Raw genomic sequence first — 22,605 nt, 5'->3', positions numbered from 1 at the left:
CAAAGTTTCATAGTTTTCTATTTAAACTCTTGAACATTTTTTAATGTCTATTCTAAGCAACTTAAAAGTTCCTATTTCTGCAGTTGTGAAATAGAAAAAATAAATCTAAAATGTATATGGAACCTCAAAGGAACATATTAAAAAAAAAAAACTATAGCAATCAAAGCATTATTCAGTATTAGCCTAAAGACAGACATTTAGAGCAAGTGAATAAAATACAGAGCCCAGAAATAAACCTATGTATATACACTCAACTGATCTTTGACAAGGGTGCAAAAAATACCCAATGGGGAAGGAATAGTCTCTTGCAATTTTTTCCCCATTTTTAAAAATTACAGTTGAAATTCAATATTGTATCAGTTTTAGGTGTAGAATGTAATGGTTGGACATTTATATAACGTATGAAGTGGTTTCTCTGATAAATCTAGTACCCACCTGGAACCGTACAATTATTTCAGTATTATTGACTATACTCCCTATGCTGTACTTTACATCCCCGTGACTACTTTGTAACTGCAATTTGTACTTCTTTTTTTCATCCTTACACAATGATATATTTTTCATTGGTTCTAGAGAAAGAGGAAGGGAGAGGAGAGAGGGAGAGGGGACAAGCAGGGAAGGAGAGGGAGGGAGAGAGAGAAAGGAGAGGGAGAAAGGAGGGGAGGAGAGAAGGTGAGGGGAGAGGGAGAAAGAGAAACATCTATGTGGGAGAGATACATTCATTGGTTGCATCCCATACTCACTCTGATTGGGGATTGAACTCACAACCTGGGTATTTGCTCTGACAGAGAGTCCAGCCTGTGACTCTTTGGTGCACAGAACAGTGTTCCAACCAACTAAGCCATACTGGCTAGGACTACAATTTGTACTTCTTGACTCCATTTTTTTTTCACCCAGTTTCCCAATTCCCTTCCCATCTGGCAACCATCAGAATGTTCTCTGCATTTATGAGCCTGTTTCTGTTTGTTCATTTACTTTGTTTTCCAGATTTCACAAATAAGTGAAATAATGTGCTATTTGTCTTTCTCTGTTTGACTTATTTCTCTTAGTATAATATCCTCTAGGTGTATCCATGTTGTTGCAAATGGTAAGATTTAATTAATTTTTATGGGAAAGGATAGTCTCTTAAAAAACTGGATATTCACATGCAAAAAAAAAAAATGAAATTGGAACCTTACACCATACACAAAAATTTAACTCAAAATTAATTAAAGATTTAAACATAAGACCTGGAGCTGTAAACATTACAGAAGAAAATAGAGGGCAAATGCTTTGTGACATTGATCTTGGTAATGATTTATTGCATATGATATTGAAAGCACAGGCAACAGGCAAAAACAAAATGATAATAGACAAGTGAGACTACATCAATCCGAAAGCTTCTGCACAGCAAAGAAAACAGAGTGAAAGGAAACCTACAGAATGGAAGAAAATATTTGCAAATTACATATCTGATGAGGGGTTGATATATAAAATAAGGAGCTCCTACACTTGATAATAGAAAAACAAATAACCAGCTTTAAAAATGGGCAAACAACTTGAAATTCATTCTCCAAAGACATCATACAAATGACTAACAGGTATATGAGAAGATTAGAGGCTCAGTGCATGTATTTGTTCACCAGTGGGGTCCCTCGACCTGGCTTGCAGGATCAGGCTCTCTGATATCCCCTAAAGGGTCTTGGATTGTGAGAGGGCACAGGCCAGGCTGAGGCACCCCACTGGTGCACAATTGGGGCCATGGAGGGGTGCAGGAGATTGGCTAGCTGGGGAGGGACCATGGAAGGGCTCCAAGGCATGTCCTGCCCTTCTCCTTCAGTCCTGATTGGCCAGACCCCAGCAGCAAGCTCATCTACCAATCAGAGCATCTGCCCCCTGGTGGTCAGTGCACATCATAGTGAGCAGTTGAGTGGTCTTAGCATTCATTAGCATATAATGATTGGTTGAACAGCCAACTGGGAAATCAGACACTTAGCATATTAGGCTTTTATTATTTAGGCTTTTATTATATAGCATGCTCAACGTCACTAATCACCAGGGGAACCACAATGAGATGTCACCTCACACCTGTTAGCCTGACCATTATATATATTTTTTAAGTGTTGAAAGGATATGGAGAAATTAGGACACTTAAGCCCCGTTGGTGGGATGTAAAATGATGCAGCCACTAGGAGAACATCTTCAAAAGATTCAAAATAAAACTACATGTGACTCCGCAATCCCACTTCTGGGTATTTATCCAAAAGAATCAAACTCAGAATCTCAGATCTCTGCATTCCCATACTTTCTGAAGCATTATTCACAATAGCCAAGAAGTGGAAACAATCTAATGTCCATACACAGATGAATGGATACATATACAATGGCATATTATTCAACCATAAGAAAGGAAATCCTGACATGCTTCAGCTGTGCATGAACCTTGAGGACATAATACTAAGAGAAGTAAGCCAATCTCAGAGGACAAATGCTGAATGATCCCGCTTATCTTAGGGATCGAAAGTATTCAAACTCTTTGAAGCGCAAAGTAGCTTGGTGGTTGTTAGGGGCTGACTGGACAGGGACGAGGGGAGTTGTTCAATGGTATAACGTTTCAGTCTTGCAAGATGAAAAATTCCTGTAATCTGTAGAACATTGTTAATAATACTGTACTGTACACCTAAAAATGTAAGAGGGTTAAGAGGGTGGGTAACAGTTTTTTAAATGTGTGTATTTTCCTCCTCAGTAAAGAAATGTGAACTGTAGGCAGCAAGCGTTTGGGTTTTGCAGCACTATAGCCCCGTGCTAACACGGCTGTCCCAGGTGGAGAATCCACGTGCTGGCACCCTACCTGCTGCTTCCCGGGAACTGTGTGGCTGTGGAATCTCATCTCCCCTCTTATGGTGCCTCTGCTACTTGCAGTGACAAGTCAGTAAAGAGAGGACACAGCTAGTTCTAGTCTCCACACTGTACTCTTTCGTGAGGTGTTGGAAATGTCTCCTTTGCCCAGTGACCAGCCCAAACTGTTACCTCAGTTCTGTTCATCTACTCAGGATACTAGTTAATGTGAATAAAGCATTTTTTAAATTAAGAGGGTGCCTTACCAGCGTGGCTCAGTGGTTGAGCATCGACCTATGAACCAGGAGGTCACTGTTCGATTCCCGGTCAGGGCACATGCCTGGATTGTGGGCTCGATTCCCAGTAGGGGTTGCAGGAGGCAGCCAATCAATGATTCTCTCTCATCATTGATGTTTCTTTCTCTCCCTCTTCCTTCCTCTCTGAAATCAATAAAAATATATATTTTAAAAACTAAGAGGGTGGTATCTCTCTCTCTCTCTCTCTCTCTCTCTCTATCTCTCTCTCTCCCTCTCTCTCTCTCTTATACACACACACACACACATGTTCTCTTTTTCTTTGGTGTTTGGTAGAAGTTGCCCAGTCATCTGGAGTTGCTGCCACTTGGGAGGCAAATCTTTGGCTGCTATTTCTGCATTTATTATTATTATTATTATTATTATTATTATTGTAATTGGATTAGTCAGATTTCCAGTGATTCTTGGACACTTAGTAATTTTTCATTTTAATATAAGACCTGTTTGTCTAAGTTAGCTATTTCCTTTCTTTTTAAATCTCCTCTGTAGTTAAAAAAACTTGCTTTTCAAAATACCTGGTACTGTTCATTAGTGCTTTCTTCTCGCCCCCCCCCCCTTTAATTTGTCTATTTTATTAGCCTTTTCCAAAAAGAACCATTTTATCAATTTTATTAGGTTTTAGTTCTATGCTTCATGAATTTCTTTTATATTAATTTCTACTTTTCCTTTTGAGGGTTTTTTTTTTTTTTTTTTTTTTTTTAGCTTCTAAGTTAAAAGTTCAGAACATTTATTTCAACTTTTTATTGTTTTTATAATAAATGCACTTAAAGCTCTAATTTTTTTTTTTTTTTTTTCTGAGCAGAAATGTTCTCTTCCCTTTAACCTAAAAATATATTTTGGAAATAGGTTTTGAAGTTTTCAAGTGTAAGCACTTTGGGATTGGGGGGTGGAGGGGGGGGGGGGTGTCTGTTTGTGACTTCTATGAGGCAGTGAATTTAGACTTGTAATAATTAGAGCAATTAGAGTAGCCCTTCCCCAACCCCCTCTCCTCCCCCCACCCCCACCCCAAGGCTTGGCATGCACTCAATGTTTGTTGATGTGCTGTGCCTGACCCAGGGGTGTATTCTCTGGGTACAAAGTTCAGTGTGTGTTAGCAGGAGCTTGTGTGTGCATTCGGTCTAACTTGTGATTTATATTATTCAGATTCTCTATGTCCTTATGATATGTTAACCTAAGAATAAAAAGGCCAAAGTGAGAGGTAACAAGCACGCATTTGAGATTGAAAAAAAAAGAAAAAAAAAGAGTAGTTATTCCGGAAGCACGGATTCAGGCAGAAACTCAGTGTTCCTAGTAGGAGACAAAGGCGAGGGGAATAATGACATCAGTAGAAGGAAGGCATTTCTAGAAACCAACACAATGTTGTTAACTCTGAACAATGTTTGTAGTTTTCAGTCCAGTAACCATCAGTCCAGGCATCACAGGATCTGCTTCCTTGTTACCTTTGCAAACAGTTGTTTGGGACACACAGTTGCGTTAGGCCTAGTCCAAAGGTTATTTTGCCCTGTTTCAACATTCCAAAGGTTTGAGGCACAAGGCATACAAGGCAGTTCCTCTGGGATAGCAGCGCCTACTCCATTTCCCGTTTTTTTTTGTTTTTTGTTTTTTTTTTACATTTCTGTCTCCTTAGACTATCATTTTCTGAGAAAGGACTCTTGGTCTCTCACTATAATTGTGAACCTGATGATTATCTTCCTCAGTCTTTTCAAAACTAAAAGTTTGTGTTTGTTACAATTTGTTGCGACAATGTTCTTGTTATGGATATTCCTGACTTCCTACCTTGCATAGAATTTTGTCTGATTTTAACCATATTACACCAGCTTTATGTTTATTAGAATTTACCTGGCACATCTTTTAAAAAATAACTTTATTATTCCTTCCATCTTTTTTTTTTAATGAAGAGATTGGATTTATATATATATATATATATTTTATTGATTTCCACAGAGAGGAAGGAAGCGGGATAGAGAGTTAGAAACGTCGATGAGAGAGAAACATTGACCAGCTGCCTCTTGCACTTCCCCCACCAGGGATGTGCCTGCAGCCAAGGTACATGCCCCCGACCGGAATCGAACCTGGGACCCTTCAGTCCACAGGCCGACGCTCTATCCACTGAGCCAAACCTGTCTCAGCATTCCTTCCATCTTTTTTTTGGAAAATAAAATTGAAAAGTACAGGAAGATGAAAATAGTAACACACCAGCATTTTCTCACTGCCCAGAACTGCTAGCGGCTCACATCCTGTGCTATTTCTCTTAATTTCAGCCTCTCAGTCTCCCTCCCTCTGATCCCCCAGCTCCCATTCCTACCTCTCCCTGATTTATTTTTCATTATTTTTTTATTCTTCTGTTTACATTTCACCTAGGAAACAGAAAGCTTGCCTGTGGCTAAATATCTTTTTGGTAGAACAAGCCTCCTTTTAATTGGTGCCAAGCAAAGTGACTCTTCCAGTATTTAAAAAAGAAATAAAACACAGAACAGATCTAAAACTACCTTTTCCTGTCTCAGTCACAACACCTTTACCTTACCCACTGACTCAGCTTTTACCACAATGTTCCTTTCAGTCCACTTTTATACTTTTATCTATCTAATGGTATGTCTGTCACAAGCAATATTGTTTTGCAAGTAGTTTTTTAAATGTGTGTGAGTGGCATCATTGGGCATGCATTGCTCTGCATTTTGCTTTTCTCAGTTTGTTTTAGTGTATCCATCTGCTATGTATGTTCTGGCTCTATTCCATTTCGCTTCCTTATACTATTTAATCTTACAAGTATCCTGTGTTCTATGTTTTCATATGCCCTTCTGCTAATTTATATTGTTTCATTCATTCCTTCAGTACATTTGTGTGTGTGTAGCTTCTTTTCACTCAAACTTGTACTTGCAAGATCCATCCATGTTGTCACAAGTTGGTGTAGCTCAATCATTTGTACTAGAGGCCCAGTACACAAAATTCAGGCACAGGGTAGGGGTGGGGTCCCCCAGCCTGCACCCTCTCCAATCTGGGACCCCTTGAGGAATGTTCAACTGCCCATTTAGGATCAGGTCTAAATGGGCAGTCGGACATCCCTCTCACAGTCCAGGACTGCTGACTCCCAACTGCTCGGCTGCCTGCCTTCCTGATTGCCCCTAACCACTCTACCTGCCAGCCTGATCACCCCCTAACCATTCCTATGCCAGCCTGATTGATGTCTAATAGCTCCCCTTCCAGCCTGTTTGTCCCCAACTGCCCTCCCCTGCAGGGTTGATTGCCTCCAACTGCCCTCCCTTGCAGACCTGGTCTCTCTCAACTGCCCTCCCTTGCAGGCCTGGTACCTCCCAACTGCCCTCCCATGCTGGCCATCTTGTGGTGGCCCTCAGGTCCACATAGGGGCAGGATCTTTAACCACATGGGGGCAGCCATCTTGTATGTTGGAGTGATGGTCAATCTGTATATTATTCTTTTATTATTTAGGATAGATGTCTGGTGCATGAGTGGAGGCCAGCTGGTTTGCCCTGAAGGGTGTCCCAGATCAGGGTGGGGGTTCCCTTGGGGCATGGGGTGGCCTGAGCGAGGGGCCTGCGGTGGTTTGCAGGCCAGCCAGTCCCCCGGCGACCCAAGCAGAGGCCCTGGTATCTGGAATTTATTTACCTTCTACAATTGAAATTTTGTAGTCTGGAGCAGAGCCAAGCCCTCTGTGCACTCCATGGCTGCTGCCATTTCTGTTTGGATTTGTTTATCTTCTATATATAATTGAAACTTTGTAGCCTGGAGTGGAGGCCTAGGCCGGCCAGGCCTGCAGAAGCTTGGCTTCCTCTATTGCCAGGGAAACCCAAGCCTCTCTCCTGCTCTCTGTGGCCACAACCATCTTGGTTGGGTTTAATTTGCATACTCTGATTGGCTGGTGGGCATGGGTGGTGGGCGTGGCTTGTGGGTGTAGCAGAGTGATGGTTAATTTGCATATTACTCTTTTATTAGGTAGGATATGCTCCATTGTAAAAACACACAGTTTACCAATTCGGCAGTAGATGGATAGTAGGACTCTTCATTTTGGCCTACTGTGAATACTGTGGACACTCTTGTACATGCTGTGTACGTGTATCATTTCTAATAAGTACATACTTAGAAGTGGAATTGCTGGGTCATAGGCATGCATATGGTTAACTTAAGTAGAGAGTGTCAAACATCTTTACAATGTGGTTTTGTTCTAATTCACACAACCAGTGTGCCAGTTGGCTCTATATAGTCTTGCCAGCAATTTTGGTAGTATAGTTAGGTTTTTTAGTTTTTATCACTCTAATAGATGTGTAGTGATATCTCATTATAGTTTTATCAATAATTTGCATTTTCTCTTTCAAATGAATATTTTTTTGTATGCTTTCAGCCATTTGGATATACTCTTGAGTGGTATTTACGAATTAAATATGCCCATTTACTTATAATGGATTGTCCTTATTGACTTGGGTGGTGGAATCATACTTATTGAGGTTCTTTGTCAGATATATTATTGCCAATATCTTCTTCCACCTTGGCTTGCTTGCCTTTCCACTCTTCTAATAGCATCTTGTTTTTTTTTGTTGGTTTGGTTGTATTTTTTGAGAGAGAGATGGGGGAGGGGGAGAGGAGGTAGAGAAATATTGATGTGAGGTGTTGCCTTCCTCACATGCCCGGACATGGTCAGGGATCAAATCTGCAGCCTAGATACATGCCCATGACTGGGAATCGAACACATGACCCTTTGGTGCTTGGGCTGATATTCTAACCATTGATCCACACAAGCCAGGGCTTCTAGTATCTTTTGATGAACACCAGTTGTGAACTTCAGTGGCGGCTCATTCAACAGCCTTCCTTTGCTCTTTTTTAAAACAAGACTTCCCTACTCCAAGGTTGTGAATACCATCTATGAATGTTATTATTTTCCTTTTTACATTTTTCTCTATAACCCACTGGACTTGATTTTTTTGTGTGTGGTGTAAGGTAGGCATCAGATTTCCTGCCCTTCAGTGATGCTGAAATAGTGTTCTTTGAATTCACCTTAGAATCAGTTTTAACATTTTTTGTTCCCTTGTTAATTAATGAGTTAAATACATCTTTTGGCATGTGTTCCTTTAATATCTTTATGAATTATGATTTTATATATTTAATAATGATCTTTTAGCAGCTCTAATTCCTTCCTTGCTCTTTACCATTTGCTGTCTATCTTCTAATGCAGGGGTTTATCACAGGCTGTTGTAAAATTTCTGGACCAGGGCGACTAATCCAATCATCAGTGGCTGAGGTTGGAGGTGGGACAGTCATAACACAACATGGCTTCCTGTGCACCTGGGATTTTTGTCAAGAAAACACAGTGATTGACAATTCTAGCATGCCTCTCGGTTATCTGAGAAATACTGGCTCTTACAATACCCTCATTGCTCCTCTGGCACCAAATATCCTTCCAATGTTTAATCCAATGATGAATTAAACAGTGGTCACGTATTAATGTTGTAATCTTAGGTTTCTATATAGAATGAGTTTTTCCTGAAAGTAAAATAGACCTGTAACCTACAGAAAAGTGTAACAGGATAGAAAAACACTTAAAAAATAATGAAAAAAAGAAAAATGTCTTGGTCTTGGTGACAGCAGTGGTTTCCAAGTCTCTTCCCATTCCTTAAACATGTCCCTTTACCTCAGAGCTCCTCCTTACAAAACACCTTTGCTCCTTTTCCTTTTGGTATTTAATAAGAAAAACACAAAAGATCCAAATCTTTCTTCTTAAAGCATCGGTGAATACCAGGTTAGAATAAAGTTCTTCTCGTGGACGTTCCTTCGGGCAACAAAGAACCCACTTGACACAACCTATCATTGACCGAAGAGGAACTGACCACCACACCCAATGTCTTGTACGTGCCTGCTGAGGAGTTCAGAGAGCTCGGAGACTAGGATGGATGGAGAGATAAAAGGCATGAGGACAGCCTGAGGATCACAAATATCCCCAGGCTCAAGGAACTATGGAAGCAGCTTCTTCAGAACAATGTTCTGTTGACCCTGTTAATCTATGCCTCAGACTGAGCAAGCGTGACTCAGTGACAGGGAAGTAGGTGTACACCAGACTCAACTGGAGGGAACAGTGGCCTCATCAGTTCATTATGGTCAGAAGATGATCTTTATCAGTTGTTGGAACTGACAGGATAGAAAAACACATTTTTTAAAAGAATTGTAACTGTGCCTACCTCATGGTTGAAGTATTTCTTTATCTTATGTAGGAACAAAAAGTGACCAGCTTTAAAAAAGAAAAAGAAAAACAGTTCTGGACAAATTGTTGCATTCACTCAGACCAAATTTTTATTTTTTAAAAATCTGATACAGCCATTTAATTTTCACATGAACAGTAGCCAACGTTTGTGTGACTCATACCCATTATTCTCTATGTACACACAAGCACACAATATTTATATAGAAATAAATTAAGCTTTAATGAAATACAAGTTTACAAATGCAGCTTTTTAAAGCCTAATGAAAAATAAAGATGGAAATTTCTGAGAGACAGGATCACTGTGGAATCTAGCTCTTCGAGATGAAAATATTTTGAAAATTAAAAACCTGAGAGAAATCATTGAGTATTTTTTAAAGGCCAATTTTGTAATTCTGCATATTTCTTAATCTAATTATTAACTTTTTATTGGCTAGAATATGGCTTTTAGGGTTGCCTCCAAAAAGTTATATGTCATATAAATTGAAAGTTAATTTACATTCCTTTTAAGAGTTAAAAGTATTAAGCCCTTTCCAGCCATCTTTCTTGCTTCCAAACATAACGCATCATTTAGTGGCCCTTGATAAGCAACTTAAAATTTTATGCTCTGATGCCTTTTCAGTGAATTTTTTATTTTTTTGTCTAAAAATTTCATCTTAAATAGTTGCAAAGGATGTAAGTGCTGACATATTGTAGATATCGCATCTTTAAATAAAACTGTTACATTCCTTTTTAAATTTGGCCAAGAGGCTCTAAACCCAATACTTGTTTGATGGGCACAGTCATCCTTTCAAAAATTCCATGAAGAAAGCAATTTTTAATAGTAGGAAATGCCACATTTTTCCTTTAACTCCTTGAATTTGTATTTTTAATCTATTTCCTCCTCAAATTTTTAGCTTAGTTATTTTTGGCCTTTGTATTATAATATAAAATTATGTAATATTCTATAATCATAAGGCTCTATGTATTTAAATTTTTCCACTGGATTGAATTTAATAAACAAATATAGTACAAATTTTAATAAATTGTTAAACACAGTAAAATTCCATTGGCAATGTATCCATCAATCAATGAGATGAGGAAGGCCTCTCCATGCTGCCATTTCCCCAATTATTTCATCCGTCTGTAGATTAAGATGATCTTTGTTAGAATGGCCATGGTACAGCATCAATTCTATTCTCCTTTTACATTTTCTTTATGAAAGTGTAGATAATCCTTGTTAACATCAGTAAGTAGATGGGAACAGGAGTTTTGTGGTGGCAGGATAACCGAATTCTTCCAACTCCTTCAGAATTATATTTTTTAAATATTCAGAAATCATGAGTGTTCCTTCAATTTTGTTGAAAACAAAGAATAGGGAACAATCAGACTTGCAAAAGGATTTGTACCCTGCTGTTAGGAAGCTTGCACTGTCTAAACACCCATGTTTTTGAATTTTATACCTTGAGTCATGTTTTACAGTAAGATTGAAGACGGGGAAAGATATGTTTTCTTTTGTAGGGGAGAAAAAAGGCATTTTTCTCAGGCAGGTGATTCTTATGAAACTGTACAATAGAAAAGTGAGGATCTGAGAATTGATCCCCTAAAATGATTCAGGCCTGCGTATTCCTTGGAAAGCTCTGGTAGACTACTTAGGGATAAGGTTGGCCCAGTTTGAAGACCATTGCCTGCCCAATATAGCTCAGTGGTGGAGCGTCAACCCAGGAGGTCACCAGTTTGACTCCTAGTTGGGGCACATGCCTGGCTTGCAGGTCAATCCCCAGTAGGGGGTGTGCAGGGTTAGGGTTTCTATCTGTTATTGGTAAGGCTTCTGGTCAATATAGGCTATTAGTAGTTAAATTTTGGAGGAGTAAAAAGTTGACTGCACAGTGTGTGTATGTGGGGGGAGGTTGGTGCCCTAACTCCCTTGTTTAAGGTCCAACTGTGAACTATTAGATTATGTTTCCTGGCTGCCTTCTTAATAGAGCAGCAAGTCTCCTAGTAAATTCCACTATACATTAGTCCCATGAGATATTCCTTGGCAAAAAGTTTCTGAGATCAAATTTGGGAAATGTGATATTCTACACCCCTCTTAACTATGCACAATAGAATACCCAAGTTTTACAGGGGAAAAAAAAAAAGTTAACTTTGTATAACCTAAATTTTCCAAATTCAGATGATTTCACCAGCCTCCCCCTTTATTTTTTCTATGTAACAACCGATGCCTCAATAATACTAATCCTTAGAGAATTGACGAACAAAAGCAATTTAACATCCACAATCATGGTTTTGGTCCGTCAATGCTGCTGCCATATTTTAGGACATTCTTGTCTTCTTCTGCTTGATCTGAATGAACTGTGTTTAACACATGACTGCTAAATCATAATCTCAGCTAGATACGTTATAGGACTTGGGTTTTGTGGCATCCAGGCAAACTTCTAGAAAGAGCGGTGATGTCATTTGCACCCTTCCCTTTCCCTTTCCGTGTGTTTCCTGAGAGAATTCTACCACCACCAAGAATCCAGATTCATGTGTTATCCTGTTAAGAGAATGTTGCAACCAGAGCAAATACTCTCTCCTGGTAGATTCAAGCTATGAGAGCACCGAGGAGGAGCAGACAGTTTTAGGGGGAGAGTTTTTCCCAGCACCATTTATAGCACAACCCTTCTCCCTCCCCTCCCATTTCCTGCCTGTTCTTTCTTTGCACTTGTTGCTAGGTGTGGATTTTACACAGTGGCAGCTGAAAGATGCTTAACCCCTGCTTTCTATGCCACCACTTCTCAATTGCTTTGATATGGCAGCAGAACATCCATTTTAAGCAGAAAGGGGATCCAGGCCTTACTTAGCTTTTTGGTTTTAAAGGGGAGTGAAGTGCAAAGGTTAATGTCTTTTACTCATTCCTGAGCTGAAAACAGAGGTAAAAGACAGCAAAATCTGAGCTCTACTGTGTAAGGTAGAGCCAAAGAGGTATGGGGGTAGCGGCGGGGGTGGCTAGTGGGGCACTGGCTACAGGATCTGTAAAGTCCTTCCCTGCAGCCTTCAGCTCAGTGCCTTTCCATCCAGCCTTCCCTGAAAGTTGCTCAGAAACATCTGCTACCAGCAGGAACAGTCTTCCCTCAGTTACTGGCTGCCAAATAAAAGCAGTTCCCAATTCAAGGAATAACTAAAATAATGCCACAAAATAAGAGCCCCACCTTGGTCAGACTGCTATTACCTCTTCTCCTCACTTCCTAGAAGGTAAAATGCATTTCTTTTAGAAGCATGTCTAACCATAAAACCATGGCCTTTTTTTTCTGTTTAAAAATAAACTTCTGTTAAACATTGTACCCCCAGACCTTGGCATAGTGCTTGGCGTATGGTGGTGCTCAAGAAATTTTTGTGGAATGAAGGAATGAAGTCTTTTGATCAGAGAGAGCCTGGCTGGTTCCAACATGCTCATCAGCAATACACGCAGGCTAAGCCCAGGATAACCAGGGGTGGGCTCCATGCGTTTCTAGGACCCAGTTTCATCCAGTTAAAGCTACCAGTCTTACTGCTTTGCTAGTTTGTTCCTGCCACCACAATCGTTTTCACTGTTACACCTTTTCCCCTCTAAGTCGTTTCTCAGTTCACTTTGAGTGATTTTGACTCTACTGACTACTCCCCCAACCACTAACCTCATCCTTAAAAACCCTCCTGGAGTCATCACACTACACATCATTAAATTGTATCGCAGGGTGCAGAGGAGTGTCATCTTGTCCCAGGTGGGTCTGGGGCTTTGGGGTGGCTGCATTTGAGATTGTCTGTATCTTTCTAAAGCTTAAGCCACAGGACTCAGCCTGCTTACACATTAGAAAGGTACAGTTTGATTCCCAGACTCAGAAAACTGAGAAACTGCCCCATGGAACCCAACTTGCATCACCTCCTTCAGGCAGTAAATTGACCTCTTGGCTGTGGAAGCTGCAGAGCCAGAGCCTCCCCCGTGGTGACCCAGCCAGCTCAGGAGTGGGCAGAGCAGGAGTAAGAAGCTGGCTGAGCCTTCCCTAGGTCTCTGGTTTTTTTTAAAAATCAGCAGCTCCAAGATTTCCACCTCCCACCCCCAATAACTCCAGTCACCAAGTAAATCTCTATCTTGAACTAGACATTGTCTTAATGAACAGAGAGTCCAGGGACTCCAGCACCACAGCAGGTCCGTCTAGCCAGCTGGCCAGCCAGTGGTCGTTAAAGTGCACTGAGCTGAGTCCACTGACCTGGGGCAGGGAAGCTGGGCAGATGTGGCAGCCAGAGGCAGGGCTCCTCTCTGGGTCCCGGTGAAATCCGATGGCCTTAATTGTAGAATCGTTTGCCTTGTAGTTAAATCCTTTTCCAAAGCTAATTTAGTTCCTTACATTGCTGGCTCACCTCCCATGGAAGTCAATTACCTGGGTCCTGAGAGGCCAGAAAAAGAATCCTGCTCACTGTGCAGGTCATGCACGGAGGGTCTAACTGTTCGGGATTTTCACTGCTTTTATTCAAGGAGGTTTGGAACACAAGAGGCCAGAGGTGAGGAATGTGATTTGGGGATCCTCTATAGAGAATTATAAGTTAAGAAATTGTCCAAGACGAAAAAATTAGGAGGAAATCACCCAGCTCGAGCTGATCGGGTCTTCTTCGGGAACGTCAATCTTGACTGTAGAGGATGACATCATGGGTTAGCATGATCCCACGGTCTGAATACGGCACATTCTTCTACATGCAAACACACACACACACACACATACACACACACACACACACACACAACACCCTTAACACACGCACCCCGGTTTCTATGAGTAAAACTTGCTGTTGCTGACCCTCTTCTCTCTTAACCTGAAATAAAACAGATTTCACCATCATCCACCGGGCTGAGGCACAGGCCATATGCTTTGTAACGCACAACCGCAGGCCACTCTTGATGGTGTGATACAGGGCTGAGAACCAGGGAGGCGGCTTCCTGGAAAGATTTTTAAGCTCTCTGAGCCTCAATTTCCTCACTGGCCGTTGCATTGAGGTCACTGCTATAGGTCAGGTTGAAGTAAAGATGAAATGAGAACAATACGGGTAAGGAGCCTACACTCTGATTCCCATTGGAGGCTGCGACAGGAATTTTGGGAGGCTAGTGCTTTTTAAAATTTTATTTCTTGATGAGAGAGAGAGAGAAACATTGGTTTGTTGTTCCACTTATTTATGGATTCATTGAATCTTTTTTTTTTTTACTTTAAATTCTTTAATGCTAAAAGTATTACATTTGTCTCCTTTTCCCCCCATTGACCTCTCCCCAGCTGCTCCCACCTCCCAGCACATGCCCTTACTGTCATTGGTTCTGGTATGTGCTTTGACCAGGAATTGAACCCACAATGTTGGCGTATCAGGAAGACACTCTAACCAACTGAGCCACCTGGCCAAGGCAGATGATGCTTTCTTAAGCAGGACTATCTGGCACACTGCAGGACATTAGGCACACCTGGCTGTCTCAGCCCCATTACTTGTCTGTAGCACAATCAAAAGGATCACTTGGAGGTGATTCTGCCCTGATTTAGAACCACTGGGCAAACTCATTCTTGAGAGCTTGATAGGGTCTCTTTAAAAGGTAGTGGTCATTGTTATTTTCACTATTATCTTGAAATGTCCTCCTAGTGATGATAGTTCCACTTAGGGAGGGTTAGGATACCTAAGACACCACTGCAAGTTCAGTTACTGAGCAAAGAGAGCTAGAGTCAAGGGTACCAGGCAAAGGATTTCTAAAGACGATGGTGCCTTCCTGAAGCCTGGCCCCACGTGTCCGATGTCACTGTGCTGGGAGGAGTGAGATCTGAGGGTCTGCAGGTGGGGAAGAGGTGCCTACCTCCGGTTGCACTTCTCCTGGTACAGATGGAGCTGGTTCTCGTTGACATTGAACTCTTTAACAAGGGCATCCCGGTTGGCATTGCGCAAGTTCTGGTGTGTGTCATATAGGAAGAGTTGGTTGTTCAGCTCTTCTTGCCGCCTCCGCAGCTGGCGACAGGAAGAGTACAGTTCCTCTTCACATTCCTGGAGAGAAGAGAATCATGTGGTGACAATGTCTTCCAAACCAGAAGGTGGGCCATCGCATTTTGAGTGTGAAGGAAGCACGGGGCAGATGCTCTGCAAACTGGGATTATCCCAGAAAATCCAGAGCCTATTGTAACCAAAGACAAAACTGGCAAGTATTGATTGCATTAGAAGCAGTTTAAAAAAAAAACAAAAAAACCCTTGTGCACAATAAAGGAAGGCTTTATTGGGAAACACTGGAATAACAAATGCATTGCCCAATGACCCTATTTCTTAATCAAATCTGGTTTTTCACTGGTCTACATCACCTTTGGAGTGTGCAAAGTGGAACCCAGCAGGTGAGGGGGAGAACAGACTAATATAAGGACAGAAAGGTAAGCAGGATGCAACAAAGCATCTAAGGTCTCATAAAGAGCCTTATTAATAGGCAAGGTAATACACGACAACATAGATGAACCTTGAAAACATGCTAAGGGAAAGAAGCCAGTTCCAAAAGACCACATGCCATTATTCCTTTCCTATTAAATGTCCAAACAGCAAATTCATAGAGACAAAGTAGACTATCATTGCCTGGGGTGAGGATGAAATGAGTGGAGACAACTAGAGAGCAGAACATTTCTTTTGGGGGTGATGGAAATGTTTTAAAATTGATCATGGTGGCCTGGCCAGTGTGGTTCAGTGGTTGAGCATTTACCCATTAAAAAGGAGGTCACAGTTCGATTCTGGGGCAAGGTGCATGCCTGGGTTGAGGCTCGATCCCCAGTAGGGGTGGGTGCAGGAGGCAGCCAATCAATGCTTCTCTCTCCTCATTGATGTTTCTCTCTCTCTCCCTCTCCTTTCCTCTCTGAAATAAAAATAAATAAAAAAGAATAAGTATTTTGGGGTTTTTTGAAACAAAGATTTGTTAGGGCTAAGTTACCTACCTGCCTTTGAATGTCTGAAAATACCTTCCTTTTGCCCTCACTCTTTTTTCTTTTCTTTTTTTTTTTTTTTTTTTAATATATTTTATTGATTTTGTACAGAGAGGAAGGGAGAGAGATAGAGAGTTAGAAACATCGATGAGAGAGAGTCATCGATCAGCTGCCTCTTGCACACCCCCTACTGGGGATATGCCCGCAACCAAGGTACATGCCCTTGACCGGAATCGAACCGGGGACCCTTCAGTCCCCAAGCCGACGCTCTATCCATTGAGCCAAACCGGTCTCGGCTGCCCTCACTCTTGAATGGTAGTTATTAAGATACAGAATGTCTAGACTTACAGCTTGTGTCTTAAAATTTTTTTAAGATATCCCTTAGTCTTTAGGCTACTATTGCTATAGGAGGGAGTATTCCTGTCATTGGTCAGGGCTCTGTCAGTAGTCTGTTTTTTTTCTCTTTTATAACTTTCTTTATCCTGGTTCTGCCAATTAAACTCAATATGGTGTGTCTATGTGTGGATCTTACTTAGTTATACTGCTGTGTTTATAGTTGGAATCTTCAATGTTGGGAAATCTCGGTCATCAACACCTTAAATATTTTATGTTGAAGTTTTTCATCCTGCCATCCTGTTTTTTTTTAAATAAATCTTTATTGTTCAGATTATTACAAATGTGTTCCTCTTTCTCTCCCCCCCCCCCCCAATTGCTCCCCTCCACCAAGTTCCCACCCCACCCTCAGGCAGACCCTTTCCCCAACACCCATTGTCTTCATCCATAGGTCAAGGTTTTGTTCATTTCCTTCCCAGACGCCCCACTCCCCTTTTCCCTGAGAATCGTCAGTCCACTCCCCTTCCATACCTCTGATTCTATTATATTCAACAGTTAATGTTGTTCATCAGATTTTTTAATTCCCTTGGTTTTTAGTTTCACTTGTAGATAGTTACGTATTTGTTGTTCATAATTTTTATTTTTATCTTCTTCCTCTTCCTAAATAACCCCCTTCAGCAATTAATATAATTTTGGTTTGGCAGTGATGAACTCCTTTAGCTTTTTTTCATTTGTGAAGCCCTTTATCTGGCTTTTGATTCTGAGTGATAGCTTTGCTGGGTAGAGTATTTTTGGCTGTAGATTCTTGCTATTCATCACCTTGAATATTTCTTGCTGTTCCCATCTGGCCTGCATGGTTTCTGTTGAGAAATCAGCTGACAATCGTATGGGTGCTCCTTTATAGGTAACTACCTGATTTTCTCTTGCTACTTTTTATATTCTCTCTTTGTCTTTTGCTCTTGGGATTTTAATTATGATGTGTCTTTGGATTCCTTTTGTTTGGGGTTCTGTGTGCTTCCTGGACTTAAAAGTCTATTTCTTTCACCAGGTGGGGGAAGATTTCTGTCACTATTTCTTCCAATATTCTTTTGGTATCTTGCTCTCTCTCTTCTTCTGGCACCCCCATAATTCTGATGTTGGTTCGCTTGAATTTCCCAGAGGTTTCTTACACTATCTTCAACTTTCTGGATTCTCTTATCTTCTTGCTTCTGCAGAGAAGTGTCCTCTAGCTCTTTGTGTTCTAAATCTTTGTCTTGATTTTTGCAATCTTCCAGTCTGTTTTTAGGACTCTGTGTAATATTTTTTATTTCAGACAATGTTTTCTTTATTTCTACTAATTTCTTTTTTTTTTAATATATTTTATTGATTTCTTTTTTTACAGAGAGGAAGGGAGAAGAATAGAGAGCTAGAAACATTGATGAGAGAGAAACATCGACCAGCTGCCTCTTGCACACCCCCTACTGGGGATGTGCCCACAACCAATGTACATGCCTTTGACCGGAATCGAACCTGGGACCTTCCGCAGACCGACGCTCTATCCACTGAGCCAAACCAGTTTCGACGTTTTCTTAATTTCTAGTTGATCCCTTCTTGTTTCTAGTTGATCCCTTTTCATATCCTCGTAGGTCTTGTTTATTTTATCGGTCTTTTTATGAAAATTCTTGAAAAGCCTTATAACTGTAGTGTTGAACTCAATGTCTATTCTTTTCTATTTCTCCATCTCCTTCCTTTGTGTCCTGCCTCTTCTCTGCATTTTAGTTGTTTCCCTGATTTGATGGAATAGTTTTGTGTGCTAGTGTTCTGGTAGAGCCCTGTAGCACAGCCTTTCTAGTTACCTGAGGTGGACAGTCTTGGTGTAGCCCTTTGTAGGCTGTGTGTGCAGTCTTGTTGTTAAGCCTTGCTTATTGTTGGTATCACTGGGAAGCATTGATCTCCAAGCCAATTGGCTGTGAGGATCAGCAGTGTCTCAGCTAGAAGGGCTTCTGTACTCCGCTTGGATGGGGCGGAGTCTCGGGGTGGCACAGACAAGCTTTGGTTCCCTGTCAGTCTCACCTTAGGAAAGTTTTATTCGCAGTGAGTCCCACAAGATTGGTTGCAGGCACGCGCACCTCTTTGGTAAAGGTGCAGACAAGCTTTGGATTCCAGTCAGTCCCTCCTTAGAGAAAGCCAGACTCCAGGAGAGCTTCTATGTTCAGTTTGGATGGGGCGGAGTCTCAGGGTGGTGCAGACAAGCTTTGGTTTCCCATCTGCCCCTCCCCGAGTCCCGCAGTAATGGCCACTGGCTTCACACACCTCCGAGAGATCTCTGCCCACTACCTGACAGTCCAGCCTCTCCCTGACTGGGGCCGTCTATCAGAGCAATACGGTGATTCTGTTTTCCTCCTAAACAAGAAAGCCAGCCTCACATTAGCTGTCCGCCCTCTCTGTGCACCTGGAGTAAGCCAGCAGTGAACTCTGCAGCTGCCTTTTCCTGCGCACAGTTCTCTGCATCTTCACAGTTTCTGAGGCTCAGGGTGCCTTCTCTCTCCTGCCCAGATGGTAGAGCCTCCTCTCGGCCAGCCGTCCGGTGCTTCAGGGCAATGTTTCCCCTGTTTTCCAGTTCTAAATTCAAAATTGTTGTGGTAGGCTGCATTTGAGTGTCTACCCTATGCCGCCATCTTGGTTTCTCCCACCATCCTATTTTTAACTCTAGTTTTTCACATTTACATCTTGCTTGCATTGTTTAAAGCATATTCTCCAACACAATCTTCATGTTAACTAATTCTTTCCTTAACTATGCCCTCCCTGGAATTTCCCACTTACTAATCTTGAAAGCAATTTCTTTCATAATTTTTCATATTGTATTTCTATGATTTCTAATTGGTCCTTTCATTCCTACATGATCCTGATAAATAGTAAGAAGGGTTGGTCTTCATTGGGTTCTCTCTGGGGAAAAACCCACACACATTTATTTCAAAGTTATTTTTAGATTTACTGGAATGAATGTTCTTGCTTTTACGTTTGTGAGCTAAATTGGCATTGTTTTCTTTGAGTGCTTTAAAATTTTAATGCACAAGCTCATCTTGGATGGGGAGGTTGATTCCTCCCTTGAATCTATATGTTGGTATCTGGTTTTCTGAATGTTATAAATGGGGGCTGGGAGAGGGGAGAGCACTCCCAAGGGCAGGATCGGCTAAGTCAGTGTTTCCCAACCTTCTCTCATGATGAGAATCACCTGGTGGAGTTGTTAAAACACAGATTCCTGAATCCCAATTAAGAAGTGCTAAACTAGAATTTTTGGGAACATATAGGTAAAATTGCATACCTAACTTAGTGCTCTGTATATAACATCTGTGTTAGAGCACTAGTTAAGTATACAATTTTACCTATATGTTCCCAAAAATTCTAGTTTAGCACTTCTTAGTTGGGATTCAGGAATCTGTGTTTTAACAACTCCACCAGGTGATTCTCATCATGAGAGAAGGTTGGGAAACACTGGGCTAAGTTTTAGGGTGATGGCTTAGGGGTCTGGGTTCTCAGGAACCCTACAGATCACACCTGTGTCCCGGCTGCAGGACTGTGTCCACTTTTATCCCAATCCCTCAAGCAAGAGCTGGCCATGGCCTGAGTCCTGGGCACTTGCCAAATCTCTTTCTCTGGAGAGGTTTTCAGAAAAGCGAAGCCCACCTTGCCCTGAATCTTCTATTTGTGCACAGCCTTCAGTGCCCATTGTATTAGCCACAAAAATAAATGAATTGAGTATCCAAACACAGTCGTTAAAAAATGAAAGAAGTTTGAGGAAAGCAGACTGAGTCAGTAAAGATAAACATGGAAATGGTTGAATAAGAAAGCCAAAATATAAAATAAATGCAAGAGCTGGGTTGTTTTGTAGAAAAAACACACAAATAGAATCAACCAAATAGCTAATCCATTATCTAATCTAGAAATGTGTGAAAGCCCAAGTAAGACATAGGCACAGGTATACAACTATAGATAAAAAGCAATGGAAGGAACCTGTAAAATAAACAAGATGATAATGGAAAGAATGAATATATGTATTCTCTAAAATATATGTATTCATTCTTATTCATTGTACGGTTCTATCTCCAATATATATAATGACTGTGTATTATATATATTGGAGATAGAACCTTATTTTATCTGGTTTATTTCCCCATATTTATTTTAAAAATACATATGTTAGAAGCAAGCAGTATATATACATTTCCTATTATAGAAAATTATCCCATAAGAGAAAGAAAATTGAAGAGACTTTTTATTTTTTTTTATACCAGAAGAAAAGGACAAAGTTTTATAACCATGCCCAGGAAGTTTCACAAACGATATCTGTTACATGTTACAGTTAACTCTAGGTTTATTCAAAATGTGCCATAGCCCTGAGAAGGAAGGAAGGTCTCCAAGTAATTTTAATGAAGCCAGTATAACAAAACCTAACCAAAATCCAAAGACTGACTACTCAGAGAAAGCCAGTGCAAAAATCCTAAGAAAAACATTAATGAATACATTATAGAAGCACATTAAACAATGCAATCCAAATAATAAGATAAATATGAAAAATGAATATTATATTTCATTAAGTAATTCTTTTTTCTGACCCTTTAAGATAACTGTTTCACACTTCCAGCTCTTATCAGCCCTCCCCAAGCTCAGCTGATGGCCTTGCTTCCTGTTTTACGTAGAACATAGAAGAAATTACCTGGGAAACCTGCCCATCCTGGGCCCATATACCATATCCCATGCTTTCTCTCCCACTGGCCCAGGGTCCCATGTCCTCTTTCCTATTCAGTTTTTCGTTCCTGTGCATACTCTTTCTCTCTCCTGTGTCAATGTTGCCCTTTACTACTAACTCACCCCCCTCAGCAGCGTGCAAATTCATCTTAAGAAGCTCTCCCTTCACCCCACATTTCCTTCCAGCTACTGACCCATCTCTCTTGTCACCTTCACAGAAATGTCCTTGAAAAACTCCAGTGCTCACCAGTAATGTATCTGTCATCTACTCGCACTTAACATTCCTTTTTAATTTCAGTTATTACCCTTCAAATGTTTCCTATAGGATTTTGTATATTTTGTACTGCTTCTTGAAACAATTTTAGCCCATTTACATGCTTCATGGCAGTCATCCGTTTGCCCTCATTTTTCATATTTATCTTATTATTTGGAGTTCAGTCTTATTTTCAATATTTACTCCTGTGTTTTTGATCTTACTATATTCCTTGATTAAGCAGGCAAAGAGTTTACCTAATTGGTCTTTTGAATGAGTCAGCATTTGTTTTTTCTTCTATTCTCTTTGTTTTATGTTTCATTTAGTTGGCTTTTATCTCTATTTTTTTAGTCCTGTTAGTTTATGAGTATTTATAAAATTTTAAAGATGAATGCTCAGTGCATGTGTTTTAAGTGTATTGTAGTTTCTAATATTAAAATGGACAAATCAGATGTTAGATTTATATTGAATTTATTTGTAGATAACTTAGTGTGTTGGGAAGTTCAGTTTCTTTTTAATTTATCCACGGCATTCAAGACTTTTACTAAGCCCTGGCCAGTCTGGATCAGTGACTAGAGTGTGGGCTTGCGGACTGAAGGGTCCTGGTTCGATTCTGGTCAAGGGCATATACCTAGTCTGTAGGCTTGATATCTAACCCTGGTAAGAATGTGTGCAGGAGGCCACTAATTAATGTCTCTCCCACCCTGATGTTTATCTCTGTCTCTCCCACTCTCTTCCACTCTAAAAATCAATGGAAAAATATCCTCCGGTGAGGAGTAACAACAACAACAAAAAAACAAAAAAAACAAAAACAAAAAAAAACCCCCCGCACTACAGTACAATATCAGGTGCACGTGTGTGTTTTCCATTCATCCCTCCAGGGCATCACGTGAACTCTCAAGCAGCAAATTAGAGAAAAGTCCCTCTGCTACCTGTTTCATTAATAGCTCCTCACCCAACTGTCCCACTTTGTCCTATGCAACATGCTTGCATATTGGGTCATTGGCATCTGTCCTCTGAGCTTATCTTTTCATT

The 22,605-nt window shown here is 40.7% G+C and overlaps 1 protein-coding gene and 1 long non-coding RNA gene across 4 annotated transcripts in view; one reads left to right on the top strand and one right to left on the bottom strand.

Annotated features, from left to right (window-relative positions):
- LOC311633248 overlaps nt 1-22,605 on the top strand; it is a 51,632-nt gene that overhangs the window by 10,154 nt on the left and 18,873 nt on the right. The gene's annotated exons all lie outside the window — the stretch shown is intronic.
- Nucleotides 9,645-22,605, bottom strand: part of PLCG2 (phospholipase C gamma 2) — a 148,793-nt gene continuing 135,832 nt past the window's right edge. Inside the window, exons 32-34 of one of the 3 annotated variants that reach the window (XM_084905553.1) lie at nt 15,161-15,345; nt 14,095-14,145; nt 9,645-13,963 (exon numbers count right to left, since the gene is read on the bottom strand). In XM_084905553.1, coding sequence (XP_084761679.1) covers nt 14,103-14,145; nt 15,161-15,345 — 228 coding nt within the window. In that variant the 3' untranslated portion in view covers nt 9,645-13,963; nt 14,095-14,102. Of the gene's footprint in view, nt 14,146-15,160; nt 15,346-22,605 lie in introns of all 3 variants that reach the window. The other 2 variants (XM_084905552.1, XM_084905554.1) reach the window with 2 other exon arrangements.

The sequence above is a fragment of the Pipistrellus hanaki genome (assembly GCF_964339955.1).
Source record: "Pipistrellus hanaki genome assembly, chromosome: 15".
Classification (NCBI taxonomy): domain Eukaryota; kingdom Metazoa; phylum Chordata; class Mammalia; order Chiroptera; family Vespertilionidae; genus Pipistrellus; species Pipistrellus hanaki.
This window is presented reverse-complemented; position numbering and strand designations above follow the sequence as displayed.